This window comes from Verticillium dahliae, genomic scaffold (genome assembly GCF_000150675.1).
Source record: "Verticillium dahliae VdLs.17 supercont1.6 genomic scaffold, whole genome shotgun sequence".
Lineage (NCBI taxonomy): Eukaryota > Fungi > Ascomycota > Sordariomycetes > Glomerellales > Plectosphaerellaceae > Verticillium > Verticillium dahliae.
Window position 1 is genome coordinate 1,439,638 of NW_009276926.1, and position 21,964 is coordinate 1,461,601.

Sequence of the window (21,964 nt, forward strand, 5' to 3'; positions counted from 1 at the left end):
GCTGGGCTGCCGCCAGGACTCGAATGGTCAAGCCACTCGGACTGTGGCCATAGGCGTTGCTTCTTCGTAGCGGTAAGCGACAGAGGAGGCGTTTAAGCTTTTCCTCAACGGGCTGCATGGCAGGCCGAAAGAAGTAACACGATGCTGTGCTGGCAGGTCGAGCGAGCCCCGTGATGAGCTGCGCCCATTCATTTCGGGCGAGAGCTCGTAGTGCCAGGTCCCGCGTCGCACAGCTCCCGTGTTGGCGCCACCTTACATGCTGTGGACCAGATCGGACGATGAGGTCGAGCAAAACGGTTGGCGGGAGATGCGTTGGCAAATTGTTTGTTTGGTCGAATAGTGACGAGGAGGAGATTGCAGGGACCGGCCGGTCATTGTATCTGTCCAAGTGTGTCATGTGATGAAGCTGTTTTCCGTTCAAAACTCCATCACAGATGTTTCTCGATGCCCCATTATGAATCCCGCTCTCTCCTGGTGCGCATCCACCGGCCCTCTGTCGGGGAGTATCGCTCAATGATTCCACAACTAGCACGACACGACGGCCACTCGGAGCCGCTACCAAGGTGTCATCGGCGCGCCGAAAAGAAGGACCGGCCACGGTTCAAGTACCCGCACCAGTCAAAGTCGCGCATTGCCGGATGTCGGCGGGCGCTGTGTCGCCTGTCTCGATCCTCGATCCTCGTTGCCTCTCAGCCTGAGTCTTCTGTGTTTCTGTGTCTCCAATTACCCCGCCATGCCCCGCACCGCCGTCATTTCGCCCCTCCTCGCGTTCCGCACCAGCAAGGTTCGTGGGTGCGTGGAATCAGCCTGAATGTGCTGTGCGTTGCTCAGGTAGGTCGGTATGAGGGGCAGAAGGGGAAGTATGGGGATCCAAGGAGATTCGAGCGGGTTTGCGACCAAGTAAACTGGTGGCGAGAGCCCTGAATCCCGCCAAACTGGGTCAATCGGCCGCCGCCGTCATGATGCACATAAGGGCCGCATGCTGCCTTGCTGCCATCGTTTTGATTCCATCATGATCAACTCTTCTTGATCCCACATCCTTTCCACTCACCGCAAGGCACAGAACGCAAACCGACAACATGGCTGACGCACCTTTCGAGTTTCTGGCCCTCGGCGCCATCATCCAGTCATTCCAGGTCAAGGGCATCAACATTGTCCAGGGCTTCCCCACCAAGGAGCTGTACGAGCAGCACAACTCTCCTTTCTTCGGCGAGACCATCGGCCGCATCGCCAACCGCGTCAAGAACGCCAAGATTGACTCCCTCAACGGCGGCAAGTCCTACACACTGGCCGCCAACAACGGCGTCAACCACCTCCACGGCGGCAACAAGGGCTGGGGCAAGCTGGAGTGGAACGGTCCCAAGCCCGTCGGCGTGCGCTCCATTCCCGGCGTTGACGGCCTCGAGGGTGGCGAGAGCGTGCAGTTCTCTCTGCTCAGCGAGGATGGCGACGAGGGATACCCAGGCTCGGTCGAGACCATCATCACCTACACTGCAGGTGTGCAGAAGCAGAACGGCAAGGAGGTCAACGTCCTGGGAATCGACTACGAGACCAAGCTCGTCGGCGGCGCTGACGAGACGGCCGTCAACCTGACAAACCACTCCTACTTCAACCTGACGGGCGGACCGACAATCGAGGGCACCGAGATCACGCTTGCGACCGACAAGTACCTCCCCGTCGATGACGGCGGCATTCCTACAGGCGGCCCCACGGCTTTCGGCAAGGGTATTACCGGTGGCAAGGCCTTCACACTGGGTGCTGAAGAGCCCGACATTGACGACTGCTTCGTCGTCAACGAAGCGGCCGGCGCAGTCCCCCTGGACACACGCAACAGCCCTCTGACGACGCTCGTTCAGGCGTACCACCCAGAGAGTAAGGTGCACCTCGAAGTGGCCAGCACGGAGCCCGCGTTCCAGTTCTACACAGGCAAGTATATTGACGTGCCTGCCGTTGGCGGGCTGCCAGCGCGAGGCAAACGCAGCGGCTTTTGCGTTGAGCCGAGTCGCTACGTCAATGCCATCAACGTTGACGAGTGGAGGTCGCAATCGGTGCTGAAGAAGGGCGACGTCTACGGCGCACGAATTGTGTACCGTGGCTGGAGCGAGTAAACAATGTGCCCAAGTTGATTAGTATCTGTAAGCCTCATCAGAGCGCCCTAATTGATGAACATGACGATTCACCCTGTTTTCCCTGCAATTGACATGTGCCGGCGCCCAGGACGTGCTGCAGAGGCACGCACCTCACAAAGGCGGAGTCGCACCCGTGACACCTTGTCGAACAGTGGTTGGGCAGACCTCCTGCAGGCGCCCAGATGCAGCTGTGAAGGAGGAAGCATGACGACACAGCTACATTTTTGAAATGACTCGACGAGAAGGCTTCCTAGCTTTGAAACCTCGAGCGAGGCTGGCGATCGAGGCGGACCGAGTGTGCTTCAAACTTTACCTTAGGAGAGGGATCTTGCATTGACGGCACTGAAGACGAAGGGCCCGTACTTGGTAGCACCGCTTAGTCAGTTGCGTCTCACTACGCGGCCTTTGCTTGGTTACTCCTTCCCTTCGACCTTGCCAGCACTTCCTTCCTTTGGGCCATTTTGGAGGGCGGGCAGTCACCAGGCCCCGGGAACCTTCCTCTGACTGTCGCATAGCGAAGTGCGCTTAATCCCCTCCCAACGCGTGTCTTTCCCTCTTCACTGAGTGCAAGCACCTTCTGGCGTTGCCTTACGCCGGGCTGTACTCATAAAGACCCAGAGAGATCCCAAACCTTGACCATATTTGAGTGCTTGAGCGTAACGTTCGGCACTTCTTCTTCTTCTTCTTGTTCCATTCTACCCATGATACATGGGCCAGCACAGCACAGCCCAACAGGACGACACGAAGCTGGCTTCAACCTCACCGCCGAGAGACTAGACGGTGCCCTTTAATTCCCTAATCACAAATTTCCTCCATCCATATACCTGCAGCTGCGCTGGAATATCATCACGACACATCTCCTGACACCGGGTCGTTCAATCAACCTCTACGCACACACAAATGCCTAATGAAATGGCTCTCACCACCCAGCCGCCGTCGACCGGGCCCGCCCCGCCTCAGCACAAACAGGCGACCCCAAAGCGCAAACGAGGCGAAGACGACAGCAGCATTGCACCGGCATACACGAATGCGCAATTTTCCTTTCGATTACCTCCTCCTAGCAGCGAAGAGTCCGGCTGTGAGAGCCCGCGAACCAGATTTGCCCGCCAATTCAAGGGACTCAACATCGAAGAGCAGGGTGGGGGCGGGGTAATTCCCCAGCAGCAGCAGATGCTGCAAATGCAACACCCAGACCAACATGTAGCCTTCCGGTCCCTGCTCGCAGGTCCTGACGAACCCGACAATGATGAAGATGATGGCAGCCCGACAACGCGCAAGCGACAAAAACTTCCCGATGTCGAAATGCACGATTCAGCGACCGACAACTGTGAGCGGCCCGTATCTCCCAGCCCACAGCGAAGCTCCACGGTGCCCAATGCCGAACCACAGCCGCAGCTTGCCCTCAAGGCCGTCACAATCAAGGATGCAATTGCACCCGGCTCCGATCTTTCTTCCACCGCCGATCAGCTCCACAGATCCTATCCTTCAATCAACCGCCTGCAGGACTCCAAGTCCCGTCAGCCGAAACGCGTCGGTACCCCGCCTCCGAGGAGGACGCCGAAGAAGAAGGAGCACGCCAAGAAAAATACCGAGATCAGCGACAGCGAAGATGAGATACCCACGGTCGTCGATCCCGTTCGAGCAGCCTTGACTTGGCACGAGGACGAGATCACCGTCTACGACCCCGACGACTCGGATGACGATGGCGTTGGCGTCAACGGCATCGGCTTCAAGCCCACGGCTGCCCAAACACGCGCTAGGATTGCGAAGCGGAAGCAGCAGTTGGCCGAATATAGAAAAAGGGAAGAGAGTGAGGCGAGAAACAAGCGCAGCCAGCGTCGTCGCGGCAGTGCGGCCGGCCTCCCGGCTGCAGTCATGAAAAACAAGACAGCATCAGCGTCAGCTGTAGCCCGGCGTGTCCGTTTTATGGAGACAGAAGCTGGCGCAACTGCTCTGACTGAGTCGGCTGTCTGATGACATGGCTCGCATATCACGACTTTATGATGGTGGCAGGCGTTTCAAACTCGATACAAGGCACCAGAACTGGATTTAGGCAGCCTTGACCCTTTATATCGAGATGGCATTTCATGGAACGGGCTTTGGCGTCATGGGCACTGGAGCGAGGAATAGTCTTAGGGTTCTCACGATGACTCACATGCTGTCTTCAGAAGAAGTCTGGCATGGCGAAATAAAGAATGGAGTACTCGACATGATCATATCACGACTGCACGTTCGCTTCCATGGCTGTACAGTGTTCTCTGACACGATTGTTACAAGCGAGAAGAAGCTCTACCAGAATTTATACCAAGGATCCTGCCTTGCCGCCTCTGCTGCCGCCTGCTTCGCCCTTGCAGCCTCGTCCCGTGCCTCCCTACGTGCTTCGGCTTCCTTCTTGTGCTTGTCGGCCATGGCCTCATGATACACTTCGACTGTCCGCCTCATGCGAACCCTCTCCTGCCTGCGCTTCCACTGACAGTACTCATACGATGCAGCCGCACCGGCGAGGGTACTGCCGACGGCCCAATTGGCGACCTTTGGGATGGGAGCTGCATAGTGTGAGTTTACCTCATGAAAAAGACCCCGATGGAACGGGACTGCGGGGAGGAAGCTGACCCTTCATGACGAACTTGATACCACCAACAAGTCCGCCGGAGACAATGCCTGCGATGTATCCATCTCGCGCGCATGGCGCCTGGCTCACGGCAAGAAAGTCCTCGGGCTTGATGGTTTTCACCGCATCACCGACGGTGGGACCTTCACCCTGCTGCGGGGGGAAGTTGGTCTTGAAGTCGGCAGGATCGAGCTTGGCGTTGACGAGCTTGGGAAGCTCCTTGGGAGGCGCGCGACTGAGATCTAACCTGGGATCTATCGCCGTCTCTGGTGACGAGGAGGGGGCTGAGGTTTCTGCCGGCTCGTTGGAAGGGGCACCGCGGCTCCAGAGCCAGCCTTTCTTGGCCTCCTGGCGGGTCTCTGTGTGATTTTGATTTGACGACATGGTGGAAGCGGTCAGGGTTGATGTCGTGATGGCGTCAATTCCAGATCCGGTTCATGGCTCGAAATGTCGATGATGGGCTGATGAAGATGACGTCCTGCGTTTCTGAGAATATAGGTGGTCTGTGCGTCAATCGACTGTATGCAGGGCCCTTGTTAATTGATTTGCCCTGTGCGGCGCGTCGTCTGTGTCTAGTGTGTCGCGTCGAAGCGCGACTCGACGCGTACCGGTTGCTGAGGGACTGACCCGCGATTTGCAATTCCACTTTAGCACACACTACACACACCCTGGATCCAAGACGACATTCCCCTCGAAACAACGCCCTGTCACGGTGCGAGATTGTATTCCGAAAGGCCAATCTCCCTACTGAGTGACGATCGAGAGTCTCGATCACCACATCACTTGTCTGTCGACTTGCACTCCTTTTTTCCCATGATACCCTGAGCGCACGACAACCCAAGTCTTCCTCCCCTTTTCTTTGGGCCCCTCCCTCTCCGCCCCTTTCTCTCTCTTCCCCTCCCACCTCGAAGCCTAGACCCCTCCCTCACAGCGAAACAATGCCAAACACATCACTGCGGCGCCCGCAAAAGGGATACCGCCGCGGCGGCAAGGTCGCCTTCCACGGCGGCCGCTCCACGAAACCCCGAACCTTCGAGGCCTCCTCCCGCGCCGAGGCCACCTCCGCCGACGAGCGCTGGGAGCGCACCCGCCTGGGCAACACGATCGACGAGGCCATGGGCTTCGCGCGCCACGAGGGCGGCGGCCGGCGGTGCAAGGGCTGGCTCGTCAACGTGTAGCCCCACGGCCGTCGAAGGGCGAGGGCCAAGGGGTAAAGCGCGCCGCGCTCGACTGGTCCTTCATGGAGGACGGCGGCGCGACGTTCAAGGCGACGGTGGAGTACGAGCCCTACTTTCTCGTCGCCGTCAAAAAGGGCCGCGAGAGCGAGGTCGAGGAGTGGCTCAAGCGCGTGCCCGGCGACGGCTGCGTCAAGACGATCAGGAGGGTCGAGAAGGAGGACCTGAAGGTGCCGAACCACTTGCTGGGCTACCGGCGGCCGTTCTTGGAGCTGCGGTTCCTCAACGTCAACGACTTGCTGGCGGCGCGCAGGGACATTATGCCTATTGCGGCGAAGAATAAGAAGAACGTCGATGTGATGGAGGCGTATGCAGAGGTTGCCACGTAGGTCCCCTCCCCCCCCCCCTGCCACTGCTCTTCGAGGGTCTGGAATACTAACGTTTTGGCAGGGCGAATGGCGACATTGACCTTTTTGACGATTCACGAGAAGACGATAGACGAGCGAATGCTTCTTTTGCCGATGCGAGCGACTTTATTGTCGATATCCGAGAGTACGATGTGCCGTACCATGTACGAGTAATGATTGATTTGAGTATGGACCTTGGGCAATGGCTTGACAACCGAGGAGATACTGACGAACAACAGATATACGAGTGGGAAAATGGTACTTAGTGGACTCAAAACACGGCGTCACATCGATCATCTGCAACGAGGAGCGACTAGCCATGGCCGACCCCGTGGTCATGGCCTACGATATCGAGACGTCGAAATTGCCCCTGAAATTCCCTGACGCCGCCACGGACCAGATCATGATGATATCGTACATGATCGACGGCCAGGGTTTCCTGATTACCAATCGCGAGATTGTCTCTGAAGACATTTCAGATTTCGAATACACGCCAAAACCCGAGTACCCAGGTGCATTCATGATTTTCAACGAGAAGGACGAGAAGAATGTCATTGAGAGATTCTTCGAGCACATCAAGGAGGCCAGACCAACTGTCATTGCAACGTACAACGGTGACTTCTTCGATTGGCCCTTCGTGGAAACGAGAGCCAGTTTCCATGGCATCGACATGTACCAGGAGATTGGCTGGAAAAAGAACAGCGAGGACCAGTACCAATGCAGCTATGGCGTGCACATGGACTGCTTCCACTGGGTCAATCGTGATTCATACCTGCCACAAGGATCGCGAGGTCTGAAAGCTGTCACAGTCGCGAAGCTCGGATACGACCCAGACGAGCTTGACCCAGAACTCATGACGCCCTATGCCGCTGAGCGACCGCAAACCCTGGCAGAGTATTCTGTTTCCGATGCTGTTGCAACCTACTACCTGTACATGAAATACGTCCACCCGTTCGTCTTCTCCCTCTGCACGATTCTGCCGCTGGGCGGCGATGACACGCTGAGGAAAGGTACCGGCACACTTTGCGAGATGCTACTGATGGTGCAGGCGTACGAAAGGAAAATTGTGCTTCCAAACAAGCACATGGCGCCAAAAGAGGCCTTCTGGGACGGGCACTTGCTCGATTCCGAAACTTATGTCGGTGGTCACGTCGAGAGTATAGAAGCTGGTGTGTTCCGGGCCGACATACCAGTCAACTTCGCCGTGGACCCAACAGCAGTGGACGAGCTGCTCCATGACCTTGATTCAGCACTACGATTCACCATCGAGGTCGAGGAGAAAAAGTCCATGGCTGATGTCGAGAACTACGAGGAGGTCAAGGCACAAGTAGCCGCACGACTACAGGCTCTCAAGGAGACACCAAATCGCATGGAGCGACCCCTCATCTACCACTTGGACGTTGCTTCCATGTATCCCAACATCATGACGACTAATCGACTGCAACCCGACTCCATGGTCCAGGAATCCGACTGTGCGGCTTGCGACTTCAACAGACCGGGCAAGACCTGCGATCGACGTCTGCCATGGTCGTGGCGAGGAGAGTACATCCCTGCGAAGAGGGACGAGTACAACATGATCCGAAACGCGCTGGAAAGCGAAAAGTTCCCTGGGAAATATCCCAACTCGCCCATGCGACCGTTCCAAGACTTATCGCAAGACGAACAAACGGCTCTCATCAGGAAACGTCTGCAAATGTATTCGCAGAAGATCTACCATAAGATTCACGACTCCACCATCATAACCAAGGAAGCCATCATTTGCCAGCGAGAGAATCCGTTCTACATCAACACGGTGCGCGACTTTCGCGACCGTCGTTACGACTACAAAGGAAAGGCGAAAGTCTGGAAGGGGAAAACAGAGGCCCTCAAGTCATCTGGAGCAAGCTCTACTGAAGTTGAAGCCGCGAAGAAGATGATCATCTTGTTCGATTCGCTACAATTGGCGCACAAGGTCATTCTCAATTCCTTCTACGGCTACGTCATGCGAAAGGGTTCGCGATGGTACTCGCTCGAGATGGCTGGTGTCACATGCTTGACGGGCGCGACGATTATTCAGCTTGCTCGTGGTCTTGTCGAGCGTCTTGGTCGTCCATTGGAGCTGGATACCGACGGTATCTGGTGCATGTTGCCTGCCACGTTCCCGGAGAACTTCTCGTTCAAGATGAAAGGCGGAAAGAAGGTCACTGTCTCGTACCCCTGTGTCATGTTGAACCATCTTGTCCATGCCAAGTTCACGAATCACCAGTACCAAACCCTGGTTGACGAGAAGACGTTCAAGTATGAGACGCACAGCGACAACTCCATCTTTTTCGAAGTCGACGGTCCGTACAAGGCTATGGTCTTGCCGACTTCAAAGGAAGAGGACAAGAACTTGAAGAAACGTTATGCTGTCTTCAACGACGATGGGAGTCTGGCAGAGCTCAAGGGTTTCGAAGTCAAGCGCCGAGGTGAGCTAAAGCTCATCAAGATCTTCCAGCAACAAATCTTCAAATTCTTCCTGGAAGGCACAACGCTGGCCGAGTGTTACACGGCCGTTGCAAAGGTGGCTAACCGCTGGCTCGACATCCTTCACAGCAAGGGCGCATCGCTCGAGGACGAGGAGCTGATGGAGCTGATTTCGGAGAACCGAAGCATGTCCAAGACATTGGAGGAGTACGGCTCGCAGAAATCAACATCCATCACAACGGCCAAGCGCTTAGCCGACTTCCTGGGTGAACAAATGGTCAAAGACAAGGGTCTGAACTGCAAGTTCATCATCTGCGCAAGACCAAAAAATGCACCTGTCACAGAACGAGCCGTGCCGGTAGCAATCTTTTCTGCGGAGGAGCAGACGAAGCGGGCGTATCTCAAGAAGTGGCTCAAAGAAGAGCCCGCTGACACTGATCCTCGGGCTCTTCTCGACTGGGACTACTATCTCGAGCGTCTGGGCTCCGTCATTCAAAAGCTCATCACCATTCCTGCCGCACTGCAGAAAGTCCGGAACCCAGTGCCTCGAGTGCCTCACCCCGACTGGCTTCAGCGCAGGATTAATATCAAGGACGACAAGATGAAGCAGAAAAAGATGACAGATATGTTTACCAAGGGACCCCTTGAAGACATCACAAACCTGAATGGACGTGGTGCAGAAGATATGGAAGATTTCGGAACGAAGCTGCTCAAGCCCAAGACTGTAACGTCCCTCGTTGCGGCATCGCAGTCTGCAGCAACGTCGCAAAAGAGAAAGTCCCCCGAACCGACAGAGTCACTAGATCCTTTCGCTGCGTTACCCAAAACTATGCCTTCGCCTTCAGAGAACTACCCTGCCTTCCTCGAGTATCAGAAGCAGAAATGGAAGATCCAGAGACAAGCACGCATCCAACGACGCAAACTGTTTGGTGACAGACGCAACAATATGCAGAGCAATATCCAGACAACGTTCATGCACCAAGCTCACAACACATTCACCAACAACTGGCACTTGTTGCACTTGAAAACGACGGAGACACCGGGTGTCGTTAACGCCTACGTTCTTATTCATGCCAAGATTCACACAGTCAAGATCAAGGTGCCACGCGTGGTGTTCCTCAATTTGAAGAGTAATGACATGCCTGATGTCGATATTGCTGGCTGTGAAGTGGAACAAGTCAACCATACGCTTCCCAACGGCCACTCATCAACACATCTCTTCAAGCTCACGGTGCCTGAGGATGTTTACTTCAACGAGGCCGACAGCTTCTCCACACTGTTCAACCACCCCAGTGTGGAAGGTGTCTATGAGAAGAATTTGCCCCTCAATATCCGTGCTGTACTTCAGCTTGGCAACATTTGTACTGTTGATGAAACCAAGGATGGGGTTCTTGGCAAAGGTCTTGACGAGGGCTTCGATCTTGTCGGGTTGATGCGACCTCTGAAACCCAAGCCGTATCTGGAAGCCTCTCCCCTGGCCTATCTTTACATCTCTCAGATCTCCGCGGGCGAACGCCAAATCTTTGGTCTCTTCTCCACAACCAACAGCCAGGCACACATCGTCATCCTGAACAAGAGTAGAGACTCGGGACAAGAGCTACCAAATGTTTCCAGGATATACACGGATACCCTCAAGCAGCGCGACCAAGAAGCGGAGGGCACTAACTGGCAGGAGTGCTTCCCGTACCAGGAGAAGCTCAATTTCAAGATCACCCAAGTCACGACACGGAGGAAACTTCACCTTGAACTCGGCGACATTGTCAAGAAGCTGCGTAAGGACGAGGTCAAACCGCTGATGCTCGTCATTCAATCATCACAACGGAACCATTTGATCTCGGAAGTACCCGTCCTCAGTGAATTCCCCGTCCTAGCTTTGAAGTACGACACGACCGACAGCTCGCTGCCGCCCCTCGGCTGGCAGACTGTTGCAGCCAGAAGGCTTGTAGGCCATTACCTTGGTCTGGGATCATGGGTTATGCATCTCATGTCTCTCGCGAGATACGGCGATGTTCCACTTTGCAACCTGGAAAGGGACGACCCACGCTTCTTGATCGACATTGCCTACGCCAGACGACTTCAAAACAACAATGTTGTCCTGTGGTGGTCCGCCAGCCCACGTCCGGATCATGCTGGTTACGAAAAGGACGATGTCACGGGTCCCCTGGAAACAGTTTCCATGCCGAACGTCAACAAACCCGGCACTTTCGCTTCTGTCTGCATCGATCTTGAGGTCCGCAATCTGGCCATCAATACGATTCTGACCTCCTCTTTGATTAATGATCTTGAGGGCGCTGACTCTGTGTCTTTTAACCCTGCCGCGGAGGCTGGAGCAAACGCTGATGAGGTCATCTCGTTCGATAATGCGTTCGCCAACGCAGGAGTACTGGTTCTGCGAGAGATGGTCAAGGCGTGGTGGGTAGAGGCCTGCAAGGGCAACACCATGGCCGATGTCATGGTGCAGCATCTTGTGCGTTGGGTTGAGAGTCCTGATTCCTTCCTCTACGACCGCGCACTGCACTACTACGTGCAAATGATGTCGCGCAAAGCCTTCCAACAGCTTATGGGCGATTTCCGCAAGGTCGGTAGCCAAGTCATCTTTGCCAACTCGAATCGTCTGCTTTTGCAGACCACGAAAGCTGAAGTCGGAACCGCGTACGCCTACAGCAACTACGTCATCAAGTCAATCAAGAGCAAGCCCCTGTTCCACTTTATTGATCTCGAGATCAAGGAGTACTGGGACTACCTCGTCTGGTATGATGAGTTCAACTATGGAGGCAAGGCGTGCCAGGAGGTCGTCGAGGCGGACAACCAGAACCTCGAGACGATTATGCACTGGCAAATGTCTACCTTCCTTCCCGAGCGTCTTCAGCCCATTTTCCAAGAATGGGTCATTGAGTTCATCAACCTCATGCACCGCAACAAACGGGCCTTTGATATTGAGGACTTCTCCACCCAGCGTCTGACCCAGCTACCACCCTCTCGCAAAGACCCGAACGACGAGAGTGCCCTCCTTCTCGGCAAGAGCTTCGAGAAGCCCCTTAAAAAGACCATCTCGAACCTTCTCGCTGTTCAGAAGCGCGAGCTCCTCCACCCCGAACTCGCGGGCGACTATTCCTTCCCTGTTCTCCCTGGATCCCATCTCGCCACCTATACCGACGGCGCCGGTGCACGCTCCGGCCCGCTTCTCGAGCTCGTCAAGTCTCTCATGCAAGTCCTCAGCCTGGACCGCAATATCACGCTGGAGGCGCGTCTGCTGCGCAAGGAGCTCCTCGCCATGTTTGACGTCCGCGAGTTCTCCAAGGGCGCGACGTTCCAGAACCCGAGCGCCAGCCTCAAGATGCCGCAGCTCAGCTGCGACGTGTGCACCATGGCGCGTGACATGGACTTCTGTCGCGACGCCGACCTGCTGCCCGACCAGGGGCAGACGCACAAGCCTTGGCGGTGCGGGTTCTGCGAGGCCGAGTATGACCGCAACACCATCGAGGAGAGGCTCATCGCGCAGGTCGAAGGGTTCGCCGTCGAGTGGGCGAGCCAGGACGTGCAGTGCGAAAAGTGCCGCGCGCTGAGACTGAATGAGTTCATGGAGCACTGCGTCTGCAGCGGCGCGTGGGTCGAGAGCGTGAGCCGTGAAGACATATTGAAGAAGGTTGCAGTGTACGGAAACGTGGCCAAATTTTACGGCTTGAGGATGTTGAAGGAGGTGGTCGAAGGCTTGAAGGCTGGGTTGTAGAGCCGCGGATTGGCTTTTTGGGGGCAACGGGACGACAGGCGATATCACGGCGTTCAAAGGTTGAGGCTGGAGTTCGTTTTACAGGAGCGTGGCCTCAAAGTTGGTATCAGAGTTATGTGAAGTCATCATATCGTAATTCATTACATCTCATCAGATCACTTGCTTGCTCGTCTGCGCACCACCCACTATTGCGATCTCTGCAGTGTCGCCTCGACTGTTGGGACAGATCCATGAATTCGAACGTTGCTCTTCAAGGTACTGTCAAAGTATGCAGAGACGAGTTGACCGCATAAATGTATACCGTGTCTTCCTGTCCATGACGCCGTCAAGATAGCATGTTCCAATCATCTCCATGCCCATTTTCTCGGTCATCTGGCTGTTTTGCATGGTAAATTCGACCGTGCTTTGGGGGTCTTTATGCATGTCGCACCTCAACACCGCCGGCATTGTGGCGCCAGGAATGGCGAAGACATGATCTTTGCCACTCTTGACGTTCAAGGGGGCGAGCCCGAAGCAGCCTCGGCGCGTCATGATGGGCCGACATATCGAGGACATGGATGCCATAACCTCACGAACGACGAGCCTAGCGTGGGCCATTTCTGCATCAGGCGGGGTGTCTTCGCCGGGCGGGAGTTTGAAAATATGTATGGGGTTCTCATTGTGAATCATGTCGTTTCCCCAGTCCTTGACGTCTGATGCCGCTTCTAGAGAGAAGGTATCCCAAACCGGCCAGAAAATGAGGTGCATGGCCTCAGTCCTGGGGCAGCCCTCTTCTCTTGTGAATACAAAATCGAACAAATCTTTCTGTCCAGAGCGGACTCCTGCGGCCTTTCTAGAAGACGCAGTCATCTCCACAGAGGGCTCGACGAATCTCCAGCCAAGAATTTGTAGGGCGACGCACGAAACGATGAACTCTTGGCGGCTTTCGGGAAGGATTCGATACCAGGAGCTGTGCATGCCGTCAAAACCGGTGGGGTCTTGGAAAACGCCAGAGCAGAGAACCCGGCCCAAGTCATCCAGGAGCGGTCTTTCTATGTCAAAGCTTCGATCAGATCTTCGGATGTCCAGGAAGCCATCGGCGAAATGCCTTAGCATTTCCATCAGCGCGGCTGATTCATTGCACAGCTTGGGAATGAGAGCATCAAAACATCCCGTGATTGTGTCGATGAACTCGCCTTCGGTGAGCAGAGCTACTTGAGGTTTGAATCCGTCGAGGAGGCCGCTACGTTGGCGCTGCAGCTTCGAAAAGAAGCTGGTCGTCAACGCCTGGCCATCGTCAATGTCCACTGTGTCACCAACCCGAACAACCCAATCATATTTACGGACCCAGGCCAAAGCCAAGCGCCAGGGCTTGCTCAGGACGGGCGCAAATCGTGTGTTCTGCAACAGATCACGACAATGTTCTTGAGTGGTGGTCTTGTCTTTCTCGTCGGTCAGATAGGCTGCCTCGCCAGCGCTGAAAAGGATCGGTAGTTTCCAACTCAAGTGGTGAGGGTCATAGGCTGCCGTGTCGTTGGACCAATCCGGAACCCACGAAGGGATATCGTGTCGGGACTTTGACAGAAGGTCGCCTGTGGTAACCCAAAAGATACCAGTCGTTCTCATGATTGTGAAGGAAACATGAGTAAATAAGTGGTGGACAGTGCATGCGTAGTCTGGGCTGATGCTGTCGTTGAGAAAGCTTCCCATGTCTTGACGTAGCTGCAGCAGCGCGATGACTTTGTCTCTTGGCTCCGATGATCGCCTGTTGCGAAACATTCTCAAAAGCCAAAGCAGAGCACTTCCCATGGAAAGAGCAAGATAGTCGTACCGCCCCTGAAGTGGCGAGCGCCTCGTGCCGTGGACCAGATTGTCAATACGGGTTGAGCGGATCTCTCGAAGCTTGCTGAGTGTGTTAATCTTTGTGGCGAGCAAGGACATGACCTTCATGTTCTCCTGACGCGAGTGTGAGGGAAGCGCTATCCTCTCGAGACGAGACCTAGCCCGTTCGAGGGCCTCGAAGGGTAGTGTGATCTTTCCATATGTCAAACGGAGTACTCGCGCAACCCCAGCTTCTTGCACGATCCACATGCGGTCCCACCACGGCGATATTGCGAAAGCACGCAAGTGTTCGAATAGGGCTTTCAATTTTGCGATTTCCAAAGCTCTACTCGCGTTGGACGTCTCAGGCTTGTTAAACAAGATCTGATTGTCAGTGATGCGCTTCAGCCAAGATGCCTGCGAAAGAGCTGCCAGAAGGCAAAATACGTATAGGTTGAGCTGATGGCCTGTCATGAAACTTAATTTCGTTGCGGCTGGCCAGTCCCTGAACAGGACCTGTTGGATAATCTCATCGTCTCTTGCGTCGCCGTTGAGATGCACGTGCGGGTGTGCTCCCAGCTGCTTGAAATGCTGGTTGTACCGTGGATGGCTGCGATCCAAAGAGTCGCCCAGGTAGGCATGTACATCTTCCGCCCAATAGAACAGGTCGTGCATCAAAGTGACCTGATGTGTCTTCTCTCCAACATTGGTCTGATCGATGCAGAGCGAGTCGACCCAGATGACGACGCTGTCGTTTTGCGATCGCAATGTGCGGAGGGCGTGGTCAAGATTAAAGGTGATGTACTGAACTTCGTTATTGACCATGATGGTTTGTGATCGCCTGCTCGTTCCCCACGTGTAAGACAGTGCAGTGAAGCGATGGTGCTCGGAGGCCATGTAGAGAGTGGCGACGAGGTCATCATCCCACCGGCCAGGCATGAGCTTGAGGAGCCGGAATTGGCTCCCCTTGGGGCTCTCGAGATACAGCGTGCTCGACATGGCTGTGGGTGCGATGAGAGTCCGTACATTGAGAGACTCAAATGAGATGGAGAGATCACGAGTCTTGACTGCACCCATGAGAAAGCTGCCAGGCAGCCGCGGGGCAGTGCTGTGCGACAGGATGATCCACGGCTCCTTAGTGTGTCTGACTGGGTTCCTGCAGACCTGCATTCTGCAGTTGACTGCAACGCCAATCAATCATTGCAGCACGACCGCAGGCGAGGCTGCTGCAGAAGGCGCTTATTATGGTTGCGTTCCAGACATCTCATGCTTTCGACGAGGTGCATCTTGAAGATAAACATCTGTGCTTCCTGGTTGTGGTTCTTGACTGAAGAAATCGACCAGGCTGCTTCTCGATACAGGCATATGCGGGACGGCAGGCTTTGCTGTTCTCTGCAAGATCAAGATGCGGCAGCGTGAAGATTGGATCGTGGAATACATCGTGGAATGCCATGGAGCGACCTGGTAAAACAAGCGGTGACAGACCCCTCCTTACATAATCCTTCGAATGGTCTGTGCGTCGAGTCGCGAAAGGCTGCAACAATTTTTTGGAGCTCCAGAAGCTTCATCACTTCCCACGGTCCAAAATTCGACTCCCGCACCCTACGACGAATACGGCCAAGACGACGACGAAACGGACGAAACGAGACCCTCGAATCCTACGAATCTTCCAGTTTTGCTTTCATCATGTCGTTCGGCGGAATGACCCCGACCATCGTGGTCCTGAAAGAAGGTTGCTAAGAGACAGCCCCCCTCTACCCCCCTACTCCCCACCCCCACTGCCCAAGCATAATAAGCAAGCAACCAGAAGCCTATGCCAGACGAGATGTAGCTGACCAGAATACTTATTTGGCAGGAACCGATACCTCCCAGGGCAAGGGACAGATTGTCTCCAACATCAACGCCTGCTTGGCCGTTCAAGCCACTATCAAGTCGACACTCGGTCCTTACGGCGGTGACCTGTTGATGGTCGACGAGAATGGCAGGCAAACCATCACCAACGACGGTGCCACCGTCATGAAGGTGGGCAATCCGCCGCACATATTCCATAGGGTACAGCCCACTGACGGGCTCATAGCTCCTCGACATTGTCCACCCTGCAGCCCGAATCCTCGTCGACATTGCACGATCGCAAGATGCCGAAGTCGGTGACGGCACCACATCTGTCGTCGTCCTGGCCGGCGAGATCCTGAAGGAGACCAAGGAGCATGTAGAGCAGGGTGTCAGCTCACAGATCATCATCAAGGGCCTGCGGAGGGCAGCGTCCATGGCCGTCAACAAGATCAAGGAGATTGCGGTTGACACGAACGAGGGCAACCGAAGGGAAACGCTCAGCAAGCTGGCCGGCACCGCCATGACCAGCAAGCTGATCAAGAGGAACACTACTTTCTTCACCAAGAGTAAGCTTGTGTGTGGTCCCGTTGATAGAACAGAACTGACGAGACGAAGTGGTTGTCGATGCTGTGTTGTCCCTCGACCAAGACGACCTCAACGAGCGCCTCATTGGCATCAAGAAGATTCCCGGTGGATCTCTGACTGATTCCCTGTTTGTCAACGGTGTCGCCTTTAAGAAGACCTTCTCCTATGCCGGTTTCGAGCAGCAGCCCAAGTCGTTCGAGAAGCCCAAGATTGTGTGCCTGAACGTCGAGCTCGAGCTCAAGGCCGAGAAGGACAACGCTGAGGTGCGCGTTGAACAGGTGTCCGAGTACCAGGCCATTGTCGACGCCGAGTGGCAGATCATCTACAAGAAGCTTGAAGCCATCCACGCCACTGGCGCAAAGGTCGTTCTCAGCAAGCTCCCCATCGGCGATCTTGCGACACAGTACTTTGCCGACCGCGACATCTTCTGCGCTGGCCGCGTTGCCGCCGAGGATATGGAGCGCGTCGTCCAGGCCACCGGCGCCGTCACCCAGTCTACCTGCTCTGACATTCTGCACGAGCACTTGGGTACCTGTGGCAGCTTCGACGAGAGACAGATTGGTGGCGAGCGCTTCAACTTCTTCGAAGACTGCCCCGAAGCCAAGACGTGCACGCTCGTGCTGCGCGGTGGTGCTGAGCAGTTCATTGCTGAAGTGGAACGTTCCCTGCACGACGCCATCATGATCGTCAAGCGCGCCATCAAGAACCACACCATTGTCGGCGGCGGAGGTGCCACCGAGATGGAGGTCTCCGCGTACCTCCACCGCTTCGCCGACCGCGACGTCTCCCACAAGCAACAGGCCATCATCAAGAGCTTCGCCAAGGCGCTCGAGGTGATCCCGCGCCAGCTCTGCGAGAACGCCGGCTTCGACGCCACCGATATTCTCAACAAGCTCCGCGTCGAGCACCGCAAGGGCAAGACCTGGGCCGGTGTTGACTTTAACAACGAGGGCGTCGCCGACATGATGGAGCGCTTCGTGTGGGAGCCCGCACTCGTCAAGATTAACGCCATCCAGGCCGCCACCGAGGCGAGTTGCCTGATCCTAGGCGTCGACGAGACGATCCGCAACGAGGAGAGCCAGAAGCCCCAGGCCCCGGGACAGGCGCTGCCGCAGGGAGCGGCGCAGAGGGCGCTTCGCGGCAGGGGACGGGGTATGCCTAGGCGGTGAAAAGGTGGTGGGGTGAGCGGACGCGCGGGGTTTGTATGATACCTACTTAGTTAGAACTGGTCATCAAATAGACTGGGCGAGCCGTGGGCATAGACCCTTGACAAATGTATTTGTATGGGACAGTGACGTCGCGAGAAAGGAGTGGGTGGGACTGCAGAAGGTCGCCAAGCATCGCCAGCCCTTTCCCAATATGATGCTTGCGCTACCTTTAATAAAGCACATACGACCATACCTACTGGAGAACTCGGGATCCCGTCCGCTCTCCCATAGATAAGCCAGTAAGGGTCGGACTAGTAGTTGGGTGGGTGACCACCAGCGAATCCCTGATGTTGTATGTTTTTTTGTCTTTTTGCGATTATATTTTTTTGCTAATGCGCCCATGGTGAAGTGAGCGAATGCAGGGTGTGGGCGGACCACTACAATGGGCACACTGGACCTTGTGTGGTTGGTTTTTCGTTCAGGGCGGAGACCAGGAGAACCAGCCAGTTGTCTTGAGTACCTGCAGGAGCAGGCTTAGAACACAGGTCACCCCTTAGAGGCTTATTATAAGACCCGCCACCCCCCAACCGCCCACCACGCCAACCGCCCACCAGAATACACCAAAAACAGCGATTTACAGGGGTCTATATCTCCACTAATAGTAAAGCTAGATATCTAGAATCCTAGTATAACAATATTTAGGCTATAAATATAGTATAGTTAAATTCTTATCTTATCTTAAAGCCTATAGCTCTTATTATAAGCTATTTAAGTAGCTTAATAATAGATTATATAGTAACTAGTTTTAATAATATAAATATATTAAGCTATATATGAAAAGTTTAGGGTTATAATAAATTATAATAAAACTCTAAGAATCTAGTTCTATATTCTTAGCTTATAATACTTAGTCCTTAATAAGCTACTAAAGTAATTAGATTCCTCTATAGTAAGTTTTAATAGAGAATCTTAGAAACTCTATATTATAGGGGCTATAAGTTATCTTATAGCTTTATTCCTTTAAAATAAGCTTACTTATAGAGATATAATAATTATAAAATATTAAAAGTCTCTTTATATTACTTCTTAGGCTTAGTATAAATTTTATTAGGGTTATTAGGAAAATGCTAATTAAAATAAAAACTAGATTTCCGAAAATTATATCTTCTTCTAAAGTTATAGTATCCTCTTAAAACTCTAATAGTAATATATTAATACCTTAATCTATACTATATAGAAAATCTAGATATCTAGCTTTACTATTAGTAGAGATATAGACCCCTGCAAATCGCTGTTTTTGGTGTATTCTGGTGGGCGGTTGGGGGGGTGGGCGGTTGGGGGGTGGCGGGTCTTACCAATCACATCACCCATCTTGGTCTGGTTTTGATAATTGTTCTCTGCTTTTCCCTCAACAACATGCTCATTGATATGCGATAGTAACTATAGATCTTCACATACCCCAATTTCTTTACCAAGCGAAGTCTTGATAGACAAGAACGGCAACAGCCTTGGCGAGAAACAGTATGAGATGCTTCTGGGGCCTGAAGCGGTCCTTTCCCATGAGTTGAGTAATCATATAGAGCAGACTTATCGCCCTAGCTGGCGATCTTGGTTCGTATCTCATACGGCTGGTGCGTTTCGGTTTCTATATGGAAGCCGCAAGAAACAGAGCGTATGATGAGATTGCATCGGCGAATTTCTAACTTACCAAAAAAAAAAGGGGTGAAAGGAGCAGCCCACTAAGATGAGCCCGGGCCCCATCTAGATCAGAGAACTATATCGACTTTGACTTGTGTAAGTTGAAAGACGCCCCCCTTGTCTTAGGCTAGAGCACCGGCTTGCACTGTCATCAACCTGGTGCCACTGTCAGTCAAGCACGGTCGCAGCTTGCCATCGACAGAAGCCTGTGGCGACAGCTCTGGTGGTGCTGCTTCTGCAGGACAACATGGCTTTCCGCCAGCATGGGAAGGTCAAAACGCATTCATTCCTCTCACTGCCTTATGCCCATGTAATGCACACAATCGCGCAGTCCGAGGCCGATTTCGCGAGGGACACGACTATGATAGAAGCCGAACCAACAATCAATGGCGAACCCTACGTTTAAATTGGGTAAGAGAAGTAACTCCTCCATCACCTAGCCTTTTCGCGCTAGTACCACTTCCATTGCGTAGCGCAAACTGACTACAGCAGGACCAAAAATGCCAACATCAATGCGACATTATGCTGATGCGTGTTTCCCGACTTTAACACTCTGGAGGCTTAGGAAGACGGCAGCCTGTCTTTGGATACATACAAGGGGATTTCAAGCGACATGTGAGCTACACGAAATATTCAAACCTACGAAAATTAAATTAGAATAATGTCTTTGAAAGCGGCAGGCCTAAGCGCCAGCCTCTAACAATGTCCCATTTGAGTACCTCTACTCATTGTGTAGACTTATATTTTGCAGTAGGTGCTTGTCATAGAGGCAAGGCAGAGCCTGTTCTCAATGCCGCGGAAAACAGAGGCAGGAGGTCCCTCAGGGGGCTGATGCTGCTGATGTGGTAACCCTTTGTCGTGGCACCGCTGCTGAGGCAAGGGATCTCCCTAAAAGGCTGCCACGGAAGCTGGACGGTCATGACCAGAACGCCGACACACGATACCCTTGAAGTCTAACAGATGGGCGTGCCGCTGTACCTCCATATGCATCTTGTCATTGGGGCGCCATCATCCACGACGTCTAGATCAGGCACACACAATTTATGTAGCAACTTCTTGCTCAGTCTCGGGTACTGAGGTTTTGAGTCGACTGAATCTTGGTTTCTGAGGATTGGGCCCCGATTTTGCCGTTCAGTGTCAGACATTGCTAAGATCTGATCTGTTGTCACTGCCTTACTTGATGTCTCGACGCTTAGTAGGACAGGGCGACTATGTCCAGGCAAGTCGCCTGAATAGGATAATTTTAGCCCCTTCATCATATTACCTTGCGCCAAGGACTACACATCATGAAGCCCCCCCCTTTGACTCACCAACTAAGAATCGCCCCTTGAAAAGGATAAAGCTAGGTAGCAGTATTGCCAAAAAAACATACAACATCAGGGATTCGCTGGTGGTCACCCACCCAACTACTAGTCCGACCCTTACTGGCTTATCTATGGGAGAGCAGACGGGATCCCGAGTTCTCCAGTAGGTATGGTCGTATGTACTAGAGAACAGGGATTTCCAGAACCAAGGTCCACAATAACATTTCAAGTCATCCCGTGTAAATCAGAAGCGCTTAGAAGAGCATTACTTGCCTTGGTCGGACTTTAGATGTGGATATAGCATTGTTATAGATGAGTATATCGGATTCTAAGACCTTTTATAAGCCTCTTATCTATAAGAATAACGATTATACTTTCGAGCTAGATTGTTACGCACAGAAATGGCTACGGCTCTATTGTGGCTAGTAATAGAGTCGGGTCTTGGGGACCAGGCAGGCGTCACGCCAGGAACACACAACAGATGCTAGGTAGCTGTTCTGTAGGTGTAAGATAGATGAATTGGTCTACCTGGGTTGGAAGGCCACGTAGGCATATATAGGTAAGTGGGCACGGGCCTACAAGTCAGGCCACGTGCCAGGCCACAGGCGGCCTCAAGGCACGGCCACAGGGCAGGCCCTTCCACCTAGCTATTCGTATCAGGTCTCATGCTTAATACAGCTTGCCGTGGAATCTTGAATGCCTAGAACTGCGGCTTCGCATAGCAAAACAAGTCGTTCAATGTCCAGCTTGCGCAACTGTAGATACGGATGCGTTTTCTGCGACTACACATCGACTGATCAAGTGTCTAGTATCGAGTCAAGTGGAAATCACTTTCCAGCGCAGTACGTATCTGGATTGAGGGGTGCTCAATAGTAAAGCTGCCCTCCATATAATTAGACGAGAGTCTTTTGAATGGCCTAAACGACAAGGACGGATTGTATTTGTTACGGGTTATACCCATTGGCGTTGTATAGGTTTCGGCCTATGCCTCTATGAACGCAGCCTACTTAGATCATCGACGTTGATTCAACATGTATCCTTTTAGCTCGATTGGATACCTGCCAATAAGGCACTTACGATCGTGTGAGGGCTGCCACTA

The 21,964-nt window shown here is 53.6% G+C and overlaps 6 protein-coding genes and 2 non-coding genes across 8 annotated transcripts; 5 read left to right on the plus strand and 3 right to left on the minus strand.

Annotated features, from left to right (window-relative positions):
• Positions 1-1,079: 1,079 nt before the first annotated feature.
• Positions 1,080-2,108, plus strand: VDAG_03992 (GAL10; the record flags this gene model as incomplete). The annotated part of the gene is made up of 1 exon (XM_009654076.1): positions 1,080-2,108. One exon carries the CDS (start codon positions 1,080-1,082, stop codon positions 2,106-2,108), a length of 1,029 nt encoding a protein of 342 aa, XP_009652371.1.
• Positions 2,109-2,631: 523 nt separating this feature from the next.
• On the plus strand, positions 2,632-4,103 carry VDAG_03993 (uncharacterized protein; the record flags this gene model as incomplete). The annotated part of the gene is made up of 1 exon (XM_009654077.1): positions 2,632-4,103. Exon 1 carries the CDS (start codon positions 3,042-3,044, stop codon positions 4,101-4,103), a length of 1,062 nt encoding a protein of 353 aa, XP_009652372.1. The 5' UTR covers positions 2,632-3,041.
• Positions 4,104-4,418: 315 nt separating this feature from the next.
• VDAG_03994 (uncharacterized protein) lies at positions 4,419-5,124 on the minus strand (the record flags this gene model as incomplete). Its single annotated transcript, XM_009654078.1, has 2 exons — positions 4,419-4,675; positions 4,743-5,124. 2 exons carry the CDS (start codon positions 5,122-5,124, stop codon positions 4,419-4,421), a joined length of 639 nt encoding a protein of 212 aa, XP_009652373.1.
• A 554-nt stretch (positions 5,125-5,678) lies between these two features.
• Positions 5,679-12,497, plus strand: VDAG_03995 (DNA polymerase epsilon catalytic subunit A; the record flags this gene model as incomplete). The annotated part of the gene is made up of 4 exons (XM_009654079.1): positions 5,679-5,912; positions 5,957-6,300; positions 6,366-6,508; positions 6,562-12,497. 4 exons carry the CDS (start codon positions 5,679-5,681, stop codon positions 12,495-12,497), a joined length of 6,657 nt encoding a protein of 2,218 aa, XP_009652374.1.
• A 261-nt stretch (positions 12,498-12,758) lies between these two features.
• On the minus strand, positions 12,759-15,296 carry VDAG_03996 (uncharacterized protein; the record flags this gene model as incomplete). Its single annotated transcript, XM_009654080.1, has 1 exon — positions 12,759-15,296. One exon carries the CDS (start codon positions 15,294-15,296, stop codon positions 12,759-12,761), a length of 2,538 nt encoding a protein of 845 aa, XP_009652375.1.
• Positions 15,297-15,983: 687 nt separating this feature from the next.
• On the plus strand, positions 15,984-17,884 carry VDAG_03997 (T-complex protein 1 subunit eta; the record flags this gene model as incomplete). The annotated part of the gene is made up of 4 exons (XM_009654081.1): positions 15,984-16,029; positions 16,153-16,319; positions 16,375-16,696; positions 16,746-17,884. The coding sequence occupies 4 exons, from the start codon at positions 15,984-15,986 to the stop codon at positions 17,882-17,884; spliced, it is 1,674 nt and encodes a 557-aa protein (XP_009652376.1).
• A 222-nt stretch (positions 17,885-18,106) lies between these two features.
• VDAG_20013 lies at positions 18,107-18,222 on the plus strand. Its single transcript, XR_692060.1, has one exon. It is a non-coding gene; the product is annotated as a 5S ribosomal RNA (ribosomal RNA).
• A 2,704-nt stretch (positions 18,223-20,926) lies between these two features.
• Positions 20,927-21,042, minus strand: VDAG_20014. The gene has a single exon (XR_692061.1). It is a non-coding gene; the product is annotated as a 5S ribosomal RNA (ribosomal RNA).
• Between the last annotated feature and the right edge of the window lie 922 nt (positions 21,043-21,964).